We start from the raw sequence: 13,949 nt of genomic DNA on the forward strand, positions 1-13,949 counted from the left end.
AAATCTGGTTAAATAATTAACAACAGAAAAACACAATTATAAACACATTACACAAATCAATTCCAACATCTGATAATCATCACCCCGTCCGAACTTACCTGTTGCATGCACAATGGAATAAGACTACACTTAAACAATGCTATCAATACTAGTCAGTCAAAATATCCATATACATTTTGTCGTTGTATTGTTTGCAGATTCGTGTTTTTTCAAATTTTGTTCGAGGCGCTATTGGTGTTGGAAAATGGCTTGGGAAGTATGGAGAAAAAGGTTTTTTGAAGCATTTGGAAAAATCCAGCCTAGTTGAAAGCCATCACTTACTTCTAATTTCTAAACAACGAAGATTTAAGTATCAATTACTTTATCATTTACAAATAAAAGAAAGAAACAAAACTCATTGATATAAGTATCATTTTCTCATTATAAGTATGTTTATGTATTATGCTTATGAATGAATAAGCATTCTTAAAATATCACAAGTAAGCACTTATGAATGAATAAGCTATTTCCACTACACAGGATTAAAAAGTGAAATTGTTTTTGTATAAGTCACAATTTGTTTTCATAAGTTGTTCCAAACAAGCTCAAAATTATGAGGTTTTCACGGTAAAACAAAACTAGATAACGGGAAAGTTGAATCCTGAATCGGAAATAAACAAGTAAATCCATTCAAATTGAGCCTTTTCAAATTCTAGACATGTAATGATTTTTGTTTTCTTTTCAAGTTTGAATATGTTCTCTCGTAAATTCAATTATGATCAAAATTCTCGTATACAACAAAGTCAATTTTAAATTTTCAGAAGAACTTGAAATCCTCTCACAAGCTAATCAAAACATGCATGAACCTAAGAATCACATCTAAAAAGAAAAAAACTCAAAATTTCAACTTAAAATTAGAATTTATTTTGAAGTATATTTGATATCCTTACAAAAATATATATATTTGATATGTCAAAGTTAAAGAGTTGATCAATTACACACTTCGTCTCTAGTTATTTGGCCCAAAATACAAGCTTACTAAAAAATTACTCATATATATATATATATATATATATATATATATATATATATATATCTTCTTTTTCAAAAATATACATTTTATTAATATTATCAACTACAAACAAGTAATAATTTAGCAATAGTGTATACGTAAAATATACATATTAGTTACACTAACAATTTCATTTGATATAAGTGTGAAAAGCGAAATGAGTGTTTATAATTAGTGAGAGATTATGTATTTTGAGAATAAATGTCTATTTAACATGCACAATAAGTTATTTTATGATTGATAGCTTATAGTTTATTTTGTTTGTTAAATATCATTTTCTTACGAGCTTATAACTTATTTTTACTAGTTTATATATTTTTTTGGTAAGTTAATTCAAGTAGTTTATAACTTATCATTTTTTCATTCAATCTTACCTTATTTATTTCAATTGAAAAAATAATAATATCGATTATTCATATCTATTTTATGTAATTTTATATTTATAAGTTTGTGATGAAAGTTTTAATGTTTAGCCAGATCACTAGATACAAATTATAGCATATTATCAGTGACAAAAGAAGGAACAAGAAATTGTGTACCTTTGAATTAGGTTGATGAAGGATAAACGTAGACAACGCCGACAACTATGAGAGGATAACTACCCTCATTCCGTCTAGCTCTAGGTTTTCACCATGACATTCAGAATAATTAACCGTCTAATGGGATGACGTTTAAATAGCTAAACGGCTGAGGGCAGGGACCTCTCATTGGGCTTATCTAAATGGTCCAACCCATCACGGTCCATTCAGTAACAAAAGCCCAATCACTCAAATTCATCATATAATTAGTGCTTAACACAATAGACCATAATTTATATTATGACATCAACTTATAATAATTGATTATTGTCAATCCATAATTGATTAATTAAATAATTAATCCAACAATCTCCCACTTGGATGACAATACTCAATTACTGAAAGAATAAAAAAATACACTTGTCATAAAGAATTTAAAATTTAAAATTATATGTATGGTCAAAGCACTAATCATTCAAAAGAGAAGTAAGCTTTAATGCTGCAGAAATTGAATCCGATAGGGAAAACAAATCATACAGATCAAAGACTCACTTTTCTAACAAATGATGAATCTATAGTGACACGTTTGAATTAAAAGGAATATGTCACTAAAGAATAGCCCAAGCATTTTAAAAAATGCTATAACAAACTCCCACTAACCCAAAATAACATAGACTTGATCAAATCATTATGAGTCTGTGGTTAGTGGTTCTGCCAATGAGTTTTCAATATTACAGAAGTCATATATCCACATAGGTACACGAATAGTAATTACTTATAGGGATAGCCTATTAAGAGTGTAATTACATATAGTCAAAATCAATAAATGTTCTACGACATTCAATTAATCCAAGTTTTACAAAAATGTGACTATGAAAATCCATAAAAGCAAAATAGGAAATTCAATAATCCCAAAATTGGATTAACATAGACACTTAGTTTAAAGAAAAAGATGTGGATTAATGTAGCCACTAGAATGTCAATAACAAAAGAACATTTATGATTATCTCAGATTATAAGTACCACAAGAACACAATATCATACTCGATAGGAGTATTGATATTATACATTGTACTTACTATTTATGACTTCAAAAATGTGGAATGTTGGTAAAACAGAAGCACAATGTATATTTGCATGCCAAGAAGTTATTGTGCATATTCCAACAAAATTGACTTAAGCATCCAATTATGATGCTCATTGAGATCGATAGAATTTTAACATATATCTCAATATAATAGAATGAGACTAAAGTTTAAAGTCTCTTAAGTTATGCCATATTTTATAGTGTGCACAAGAGTATATGGCGATAACGACAATAATATTGTGTACACATTTCTCTTGATCTCACATATATATATATATATATATAAACAAGAGTGAGATTTCTCATTTGAGCTCATAATATATAATATTGTGTACACACTCCCACTGATCCCACATATATATAAACAAGAGTAAGTGGGATTCTCATTAGTGATCACTGATACAAAATATTATAATAATGTAATATTCAACAGTGGGATACTCAATTACTAGTGCAAGATTATCAACATAAGTGGTTATATAATTTTAGCCAATAGAGTTTCATGAACTCAACCACATATTTTGCATATGAGCATAGCAGAATTATTAACACAAGTGGTAACTCACGAATAATATGAAACCCCCATAAATACATATTTTATCAATGGCAGATATTATCAAGAATTGAGTTTCGTAGTTAACCACATATTCTGCATTTAGAATTAAGGAGAATGTAAATTTTCATTTAAGAATTTTATAACACAAGATCTCCTTTTCACAATTAAAATTCCACAGAATTTTATAAACATAGTAACCGTTATATGACAGAGTATGATGATTATATAAAAAATTTATCATCATATGAGTGAGATGAGTCTCTAAAAAAAGGATATAAGACTCTGTTCACAATTTTAATAACTCACTCAAAACTCAAATGCTACAATTTATACTTACACAAATTTGAGAAACAAACAAATAAATATATTTGTTTATGAGATATAGTTAGTTGACATGTAGATTTTTTTCTCACTTGTTGAAGAATGATATTTTCTCCACTTGATGGAGAATGATAGTTAAACTATCTTACCCACAAAAGGATTATTATGTTAAGTAATGTCATACCGATAGGGTATGTCCATCACGTTACACAATACATAGCAATGATTCTCCCACTTGATAGAGAATAGACAATGATAGTTGAATTAAAAGTTTGAAAGATATTTTAAATAAAATATTCAACTATTTCTCTATCACAAAATGATATGTTAAGTAACGTCACACCGATAGGGTATGTCCGTCACTCACATAACAAAGGGATAGTAGCAATCCAAAATATTTATATATATATATATATATATATATATATATATATATATATAATCACATATAGTTAGAAATTTAATTCAAAATATAATAATATTGGATTGCAAAATTAATACAATTTTCAACATGTCTTTTAACAAAGTAACTTACTTATATTAATCTCATTCAAGGATCTTAAGGATAATAAGTAAGAACTATATCATCACAATGTACAATTCTTATGTCTTACAAAATTTAAACCTTGATATAGTATTCTATTATAATTGACATAAGTATAAACATTTTAGGTACATTGAATAATAACAACTATATTAATAACAACACACCGATGGGGTATGACTGTTACCAATATAATGCTAATTTGTTTAACAAAATTCGCATAATTGTATTCACGATAGGTGAGATTACAATTATACAAATAAATAATGTTTATGCTTAAGAGAATATGATACAATAATATCATGCATAAACAATTGTACTTAATTTACTCATCTTCATTCATATTCAAATGATAGAAAAATGTGCGTTACAATATTTTAAAATAGCACATCATGAATATGACTTTAGAATTTCTATTATATGAAGTAGTATAATAACAAAAGTTTTTATTTGAAATACAAGTGTGTCAAATAGTTTTCTAATATATCCAGAATAAAACTCTTAGAATAAAATTTTTCAATACTCCCACATAAATACAAAATTGAGTATTATAGTAAGAAAATAGTATATAACAAAAGAGTTCTGTTTAGAATATTCTGGAAAAAGGATTTAATTTCTATAGGATATCATAATTGCACAACAAAAGAGAAGAAGAACTAAATTTCTTCATATGTGCAATAATAAGCAATAAGTCACAAGAGGATAAAATAATTAAATCACAACATACCTCGGAGAGTGTGACATTCATCCTTATACTTAGAGCCAATGACTGTTGATGACTTAACGAGAATATCTTATAATATAGTCATCTCAAAATATTCATCAATCGAGAATAAGCAATTGTAAATAAACATATGTGAGACTCTAATTATAAATCAATATGATTTATATAAGAATTCAGATGTAAGGATGATAAATATTTTCAAAATTGCCTCAATTCTTAATAAGTTGTTCTGATAATAGTTAACAGATAAACAACAAAGAGGCTTACAAATTTTAATTCATCATTAGAATTTTAGCATAAAAAAATGCAACCACGCCTCATTCATAGTTCAACATAATTGTGATCCAAATATTTAATTGCGACAGGACACATAATTAGTTAGTTAATGGTGTTTGTCACAAAATTTAGAGTAATAAATTAAGGGCCTAGATTAGAGAGTATAGCAGAAAACATAATGTATATTAAAGAGAAATATGTCAATTTTAGATTCAATTAATATAAATGACATATATAATATACAACTTACTATACTCTTTTGAAAACAAAATATTATTAAGACCCTTTAAATCAATTTGTGACAAGAATCAGGCACAAGTGTCTAAGTTCAAATATGTCGCCAAAAGAATGATCAATTAGTGAACTTTGGATTTTTATGCTAAGACAATATGAATTAAAGAATATATTAAATTCAATATATTTGGCATTAAAATTAATAAAATTGAACCTTCTAAAAATTCACAATAGTTTAAGCTCAAATATTGAGAATACATGATTTGAAATAAATTATTCTCAATTTAATTGATATCTAATCCTTACAAGATTTGACAAATTTTTTGAAATTCATGCATCAAAAATACAATATCAACAATTCTCAAAATATATTAGTTTATACAAGATATTTGAGACAAGAATATAAGACTGAGTCTAAAGATTCTTCACAATAAATCAAAAGTATGCATGATTTAAAAGAACATATGATTCTCATATCAATTTACATAAAAAAAATTAGAGATTTCAAAAGTAATTTAAATCCCAAATTTTAAGGGTATAAAATAAATCAAATCTTCTGAATATTTTGAGCACAAGATAAATTATATTTATATCCCAAAATAATATAATATAATATTTACTAGTTAATTAGGGATGTAAAATTCCTCATTAACACATCAATCTCAAGTTCGAGGGGGTAAAATTTCTCATAAATGTCAATCAAGAATGTCAATCAAGAGTAAGGAATATTCATGTAATTTTCACACAACAAAAAATGTGAGAATATAATTTACTTATCGCCAAATAATATCATATAAAATATCCACATGCATCAAACTATTCCAAATTTATACCAAAACAATCAAAAATTATAATAATAATTATTTGGCATAAAATATAAAATAAAAAATGAAATTGAAATTTTTAGAATAAGGCACGCTCTACCAGCGCCTAGGGTCCAGATAATTTCAACGCGCGTGTGATACACGCTCCAGACGCACACGTAAGCTGGGGAATTTTGTGAGCGCGTGCTAGTCACGCGCAGGGCATCTTCTTTGCCCGGATTTCTGAAAACGGGTCGAAACGACCCGCGTTTGACCCGAACTAAGCTCGTTCGTTAGTGGACGAATGTCGACGATTCAAGTGGGGTTGAAATGGTGATTGAGAGACAAAGGGAAGCCACATATCAATTTTATGGATTATCGACCCAATTAGAGATTGAAAAAATTAGGGTTCATGACAAATCCGAATTGAAACATGAATTTACTTGGATTATTTTTGGGTAGTACGATCGCCATAAATTTCAAGAGGAAAACCATTTAGAAAAAGGCAAAATTTTGATCGTACACTATTTTAAAAAACGGTGAAGGATGCCAAACATGAATCCCATGATCTGATTGTTTTCCTCAAGATTTGTTTCAACGACAATAGTATTTGAATCTTATGCACAATTTCATATTATCATCATGATCAACCATAAGTAATACCATAATACGACATAGATCATTTGATTCAATTATACAATAATACTATGGACAAAACAAATATACGGCACATATAAATTCGGAATCGGAATTCACGTTCATGCATACAGTTAATCCTAATCCATCAGAGTAATAGCCATAACATGTATCTAATTGGCTCTGATACCAATTGATGAAAGTTTTAATGTTTAGCCAGATCACTAGATACAAATTATAACATATTATCAGTGACAAAAGAAGGAACAAGAAATTGTGTACCTTTGAATTAGGTTGATGAAGGATAAACGTAGACAACGCCGACAACTATGAGAGGATAACTACCCTCATTCCGTCTAGCTCTAGGTTTTCACCATGACATTCAGAATAATTAACCGTCTAATGGGATGACGTTTAAATAGCTAAACGGCTGAGGGCAGGGACCTCTCATTGGGCTTATCTAAATGGTCCAACCCATCACGGTCCACTCAGTAACAAAAGCCCAATCACTCAAATTCATCATATAATTAGTGCTTAACACAATAGACCATAATTTATATTATGACATCAACTTATAATAATTGATTATTGTCAATCTATAATTGATTAATTAAATAATTAATCCAACAGTTTGATCATCTGTTATTTTATCAAACACGATAAATTTGATCAGCTGGTTTTTCTGTTATCAATTAAACATTTTAAGTTTACCATCTATTTGCTATTTTTTACAAGTTTACAAATTATTGAATTATTTCAATAACTTAATTTATCAAGATCTCAATACAAGCTATATAATTTATCAAAACCTCAATACAAGCTTATAAGTTATGTCAAAAAACTAGCTTATGGACATTATCAAAGAGAGCATCCCTATTTTGGTTATAAAAAAGGCTTAAATATGGTATTGGTCCCTGCAAAATAGGCCAGTTTTGGTTTTAATCCCTGCAAAATTTTTTTATAGTTTTTGGTCCCTGCAAAAATAGGTCAGTTTTGGTTTTAGTCCCTGCAAAATTTTTGTTTTTGGAAATAGTCCCTGACCCCAATTATGTAATAAAAAAATTAAAAAAAATATTAAAAAATTCTGGAAAAATGAAAAATTAATAAAAAATTGAAAAAAATATTAAAAAATTCTGGAAAAATGAAAAATTAATAAAAAAATTGAAAAAATATTAAAAAATTCTGGAAAATTGAAAAATTAATAAAAAAATTGAAAAAAATATTAAAAAATTCTGGAAAATTGAAAAATATTAAAAAATTCCAGAAAAATGAAAAATTAATAAAAAATTGAAAAAAATTATTAAAAAATTTTGGAAAATTGAAAAATTAATAAAAATAAAAAAAATAAAGAAAAAATTTAAAAATTCTGGAAAAATTAATAAAAATAAAATAATCTAATAAAATGAAAAATAATGATAAATTCTGAAAAAAATAAAAAAGATTAAAAAATTCTGAAAAAATAAAATTTCGAAATTTTTTGAAAAAAATTAAAATTCTGGAAAAATGAAATTTTCGAAGTTTTAATAAAAATTCTGGAAAATTTCATTAGTATATATGTCGAGCTTAAGTTTTTTTAGTGTATTTATTTCCAAATTTTTTTTTGGGAATTTTGTGTATTTATAAACCGAGAATAAGGGAAAAAATATGTGTATTTATAAACCGAGCTTAGGTTTTTTGTGTATTTTTCGAAATTTCGAAATTTTCATTAGTATTTTTTTCTAGGAATTTTTGTGTATTTATAAACCGGGAACTTTTGTGTATTTATAAATCGAGAATAAGGGAAATTTCGAATATATACTAATCAAAATTTCAAAAAATACTAATGAAAATTTGAAAAACTTCATTTGTTTAAAAATGATTAATCTTTTTAATTTTTTTCGAAATTTTCGAAATTTTTTAGATATTTTCCAGAATTATTTCAGAATTTTTATTTTTCATTAAAATTTTATTTAGAATTTTTCCAGAATTTTTGTTAAAATTTAATTTTCCCAGAATTTTAATTTTTTTTTGAAAATTTCAAAATTTTATTTTTTCAGAATTTTTTAATCTTTTTTCAGAATTTAGCATTATTTTTCATTTTATTAGATTATATTATTTTTTTAATCGTTTTTTATTTTTATTAATTTTTCCAGAATTTTTAATTTTTTTCCGTATTTTTTTAAAAAAAATTTCATTTTTATTAATTTTTCAATTTTCCAGATTTTTTTAATATTTTTTTCAATTTTTTATTAATTTTTTATTTTTCCAGAATTTTTTAATATTTTTTTCAATTTTTTTATTAATTTTTCAATTTTCCAAAATTTTTAAATTTTTTTTTCAATTTTTTTATTAATTTTTCATTTTTCCAGAATTTTTAAATTTTTTTATTAATTTTTCATTTTTCCAGAATTTTTTAATATTTTTTTCAATTTTTTTATTAATTTTTCATTTTTCCTGAATTTTTGCAGGGATCAAAAACTATAAAAAAAAAATTTGCAGGGACTAAAACCAAAATTGGCCTATTTTTGCAGGGACCAAAAACTATAAAAATATTTTGCAGGGACTAAAACCAAAACTGACCTATTTTTGCAGGGACCAAAACCTATAAAAAAAATTTGCAGGGACTAAAACCAAAACTGCCCTATTTTGCAGGGACCAATACCATATTTAAGCCTATAAAAAAAAGTAAAAAAAAACTCCGTAGTCCCTGCAAACTAGTAAATTTTTGAAGACTTTAATTTACAAAATCCACTTAATTTAAAATATATATTTTTAAATAGACGAAATAACAATGAACAATAAAAACTTATGCACAAGTTAAGTAAATTCGAACTTCGATCATAATATCTAACTTGTTGTATGTTTGGTTGTACATTAAAATGTGAATTATCGCGTTTCGATATCATTCTATCGTGAAAATATAGAAGCCACAAATTATGGCAGACTCCCTCCGATCACTATTATAAACAAAACTTCATTTTTTAGATACATTCAATAATTAGTGTATCTAGTCTTAATTAAGTAGACTCTCTTTTTCATTTTCTCTATAATCAACTACCAATGAAAATTGTTTTTACATTTTTCTATAAAACTTATTTCAAAGATAACACAAAAAACTACGTTACAAACTACTATGTTTTAGTTTTCTTAATAAATGTGATTTTTTTTTTCTTATAATATGGGACGGAGGGAGTAATTTTTTTCGCTTATAATTTAGTACATAGGGAGTACTTAATAATTTCGACATTTTTATAGATGAAATTTTTAGGTTTCTAATAAGTCATAACAAACACTCACACGTGCCGGCCTCGAAAGTATCGAATCAGAGTTGGAAAAACCTCAAAACCTCAACCAAACCAACAAACACTGTACTATAATGTTCTTCCTATAAATACATTCTTCAGTGTTTCATCGATTCATTTTATTGTGTTGCATTTCATTTTCACTTTGTTTACTCCGTCCTTCCTTAGATCTCAGATCTCTCTCTCTTTCCAATGGCTTCCATCACCACAACCTCCATGTCTCTCATCTCCCTCTCCAACCAATCTATGGTATGCTGCAATAACCCCTTTTCATTTTCTTAATCTTTTTATCGATTAATTATTCACCCTTGTTTATTGGATCTGTTAAATCAAATGCTGTCATGTTAATTAACAATAAAGATTTGTTTTTATCTGTTTTGATGCTTGTCGGTGTAATTTGGATATGTTGGTATCATAGTGATTTTTTGTTGATTTATGATCCTGACAAATTATGATTAGTGATGTGTAATGTTTATGGTTATTGATCCTAATTATGTTTTAGTGGTTAGATTAATTTGGTTATTGTTGGATGTGAAAACAAAAACAGGTTTCTTGTGCTAGGATCTCTGGCCCAAGTTCAGTTTCCCTTTCAATTAAGGGAAGGAACTTTCCATCTATTGCTTTGCAGCCAAAAGGACGTCGGTTTCATGTCACATGCGCGGTAAGATTTTAAGCCATAATCTTTATAGAGTTGTATAATTGATCTTGACATGTTTGGATATTGTTGTGTAAAATTGATCTTGACATGTTTGGATGTTGTTGTGTAAAATTGATTTTGACATGTTTGGTCGTTGTCGAATAAATTTGATTTTGCATCTAGATTAATCTTGATTCTAACTTGAAGCTAGAATTGGAGCTTTTGCCTCCACAATTGAATTTGAGCCTCAAATTTATAGATTAGCCCACTCTTACATGAATGTATATAAACGTAAATCACTTTACATTCAACTCATTTTAATCACAATCAATTTTACAAAATTAGTTTATTCAAAATCATTTTTATCACTGCAGAAGCAACCAAACACTTAGTTATATCATCTCTATTTCTTTCGTTTGAGTATCTTTATGCTTAGCCTGGGTTTTGGATTGTGGAGAGTTCATTTGTCGTCTTTAGTTTCTGGTAATGAAAGTCCATATTTGTACCGAGTTATCTGCATTACAAAATCTCCTGTTTTGTTGTTATCTGTTGAAGATTTTCATTTCTGTTGGAGTTATCAATGATGCCTTATGGTTATAATAACTATTGATTACATGCTTAGAATTCCAGAGAACTAAAACAAAATTATTGGGCAGTTGTAATGTGGACTGATGCTGACCTTTTGTGATATTTAAGATGATATAACAAGAATGGACGTTAATTTTGTGCAGGCTAAACCAGAGACTGTGCAGAAGGTGTGTGACATAGTCAAGAAACAATTGGCCCTGTCAGATGATTCAACTGTTACTGGAGAGTCTAAATTTACCGCACTTGGAGCTGATTCTCTTGACACGGTATATTTATATTTCTTATCTACTAATTACTGTAGTGGAAAATTGAGAATTTGCAATACTTAATCATTCAAAAAAATCTTAACTTTTCAGTTTTTGCTATTGTTGTTTGTATCTACTAGCCACTTGATATTTGAACTATACATACACATGTTTTGATGTTAGTTAGATTTTTTTTCCCTTCCTGTTATTTTTGTCTCTCTTCTCATGATTTGTTGGAGCAAGAGGTTTTTTATAATGAGAAAGTGTCGATGCATTGTATAAAATACAAGCGCTTCTAAGTTCTCATATTTGACCATGGCATCCTGTGATGGGATTCTCTCCTGAAATCCATGATCATCCTTTTAGTGGTTATTAGTTTCTCTTTTAACATAAGTATTTGATGTTATGGTAAGAGAAAGAGTTAAGCTGCACTTCAGTACTGAAATAAACTGGAAATAGATACAAGTAACTTCATGTGTTCATTGTTAACTATATGCAAGCAAAGCTATATTTTAGTTTCTAATCTACAGCCTATATTTGTTGCGTCTCTGATAAGATAAAATGCCACTGATTGTCAATCGAGTCTCGTTAACAGTTTACTATTACTGTGTCAATTATAAAACATCTCAGTTTGTTTAAGCAATTTTAGTTTTTTTTCTTTCCTTGGTTGTCTGAGGGCATTTTGGATTGACTTATTTGAGCTTATCTACATGCATATAAGTTCTTGTGACTGTTTGAAAGAGCTTATGAAAACAACTTTTGACATGATCATAAGCTTTTTTCAGCTATTTTCATAAGCTCTCCTAGATACCTTATGAAAATAGCTTATATAGATTACATGAAAATGGATTGACTTGTTATTGGAAGATCATATACATTAACACTTATATGAAGAGCACTTGTGCTATAAACACCTTTTTTTACAAAATACTATAAGTGCTTAATTAAGTTGTTTATCCAAACAGAGTCCTGGTCTGTATCCTGCTTGACATGATGTTTTTTAAAGAAATATGTTACTTTTTTGTGAAGTACCTATATTTCTATATGCCCTTACATCACACGACCCTTACTGCTTGAGCTATATGATCAAATGGCATGCTATATGTGATTATTTGATTCATATCAGGAAAATCAAAACAGTGTCTGGTTTACATTTTACGATCTTTTACCCGATTATTTACTTACATTTCAAGTTTTGTGCAGGTTGAGATTGTGATGGGACTTGAGGAGGAATTTGGCATTAGTGTGGAAGAAGAAAGTGCCCAGAGCATCACCACCGTTCAAGAAGCTGCTGACATGATTGACAAGCTTCTTGAGACCAAGGCTTAAACTAGCAAAGAGGAGGCCTTACATGTCTATTTTGGAGTTTTTTTTTGTTATGCGATCTTCGGTGTTTCAGTTTGATTGAACTTTCATGTAACCGCTAGATATTTTCTGGACCATATTAGAATTACAATAATACTAGTTTTGTAGAACTTGTCTCTTTCTTTACCTATAAAATGAAATTTGCTCCTAAATCACAAGTATTTGCTGTCATGAGATATCATGTGTTCCCTACTTCAAAATATTTAGCTCTCATTCACCCAATTCTGGCAAGAGTAGTTATTATAGATTCACATGACAAAAAATATAATGATTGGGATCCAATGCCTAAAAGAATGGATGCTGCTGATCATAGAATTAGGTGCAAGGCATCTGATTAGAATTAGGATGGATTATCCTAGCTAACTGCCAACTAATTAGTGATTATTCCTTCAAAAAAAACTAATTAGTGATTATGTTTCCGCTATCTTCTTATTCGAAAAAAAAGACTCAGATTAATCCTGCTGCTGGATTAAAATAATGGCTAGATTTTGTATGTGATTATGCTCTCTTGACACAGATCAACACCCCTAGCTAATGTTTGGATGAGCTGTTAGTTAGGAAACATTTCGGTGGCACTGATGTTATTCAAGCTCTGTTCATTTTTGATATCATGTTAAATTTGTCAATTGTCAAAATCATGGTGGTTCACCGTAATTTTGGTGAACTCACACCATTATACCAAACAGACACTCTAAAGTGTAGCTTTTATCAATCATAGCGACTCACTGCGAGTATCACTATGAACCTCGTTATACTTGATTAGAGGTGATGGAGGATTTAGTCATTTGTTTGCTCCTTTTTCACTAGACTTCCCTCACCGTTTTCCTACGCTCATTTGTCGACGATTTTGTTCCATTCTCAGTGCAAGAGAGGTAGACGCCTAGCTTTCAAAGTGGTCGTTTTCTTATCAACCTTGTGAATGTATATTTTGTAGTCTTGTTGTGAAGCAAGGACATCTCTAGATACTCGCCAGGATCGTTGGTAACTTGGTCACCCAATGCTTCACTAATTTAGACACCAACGTTAATATTTTGACATGAACTCTAACAAGAAAGACGCAAACAAAATTTTCTCATACATATT

General features: G+C 28.2%; 1 protein-coding gene across 1 annotated transcript; it reads left to right on the forward strand.

The window, feature by feature from the left end:
* Window positions 1-10,147: 10,147 nt before the first annotated feature.
* LOC146944372 (acyl carrier protein 1, chloroplastic-like) lies at window positions 10,148-13,018 on the forward strand. Its single transcript, XM_085742761.1, has 4 exons — window positions 10,148-10,280; window positions 10,579-10,692; window positions 11,400-11,522; window positions 12,705-13,018. The coding sequence occupies exons 1-4, from the start codon at window positions 10,224-10,226 to the stop codon at window positions 12,828-12,830; spliced, it is 420 nt and encodes a 139-aa protein (XP_085598887.1). The 5' UTR covers window positions 10,148-10,223; the 3' UTR covers window positions 12,831-13,018.
* The last annotated feature ends 931 nt before the right edge of the window (window positions 13,019-13,949 follow it).

This window comes from Medicago sativa, chromosome 2, assembly GCF_051527215.1.
Source record: "Medicago sativa cultivar Bolivia chromosome 2, Bolivia_mono, whole genome shotgun sequence".
Lineage (NCBI taxonomy): Eukaryota > Viridiplantae > Streptophyta > Magnoliopsida > Fabales > Fabaceae > Medicago > Medicago sativa.

Bases quoted from the DNA above. Each gene is read 5' to 3' on its own strand.
- LOC146944372 (XM_085742761.1), top strand. From the start codon at position 10,224: ATGGCTTCCATCACCACAACCTCCATGTCTCTCATCTCCCTCTCCAAC. The intron at 10,693-11,399 runs GTAAGATTTTAA...AATTTTGTGCAG, and splicing joins GGTTTCATGTCACATGCGCG to GCTAAACCAGAGACTGTGCA. The intron at 11,523-12,704 runs GTATATTTATAT...AGTTTTGTGCAG, and splicing joins GAGCTGATTCTCTTGACACG to GTTGAGATTGTGATGGGACT.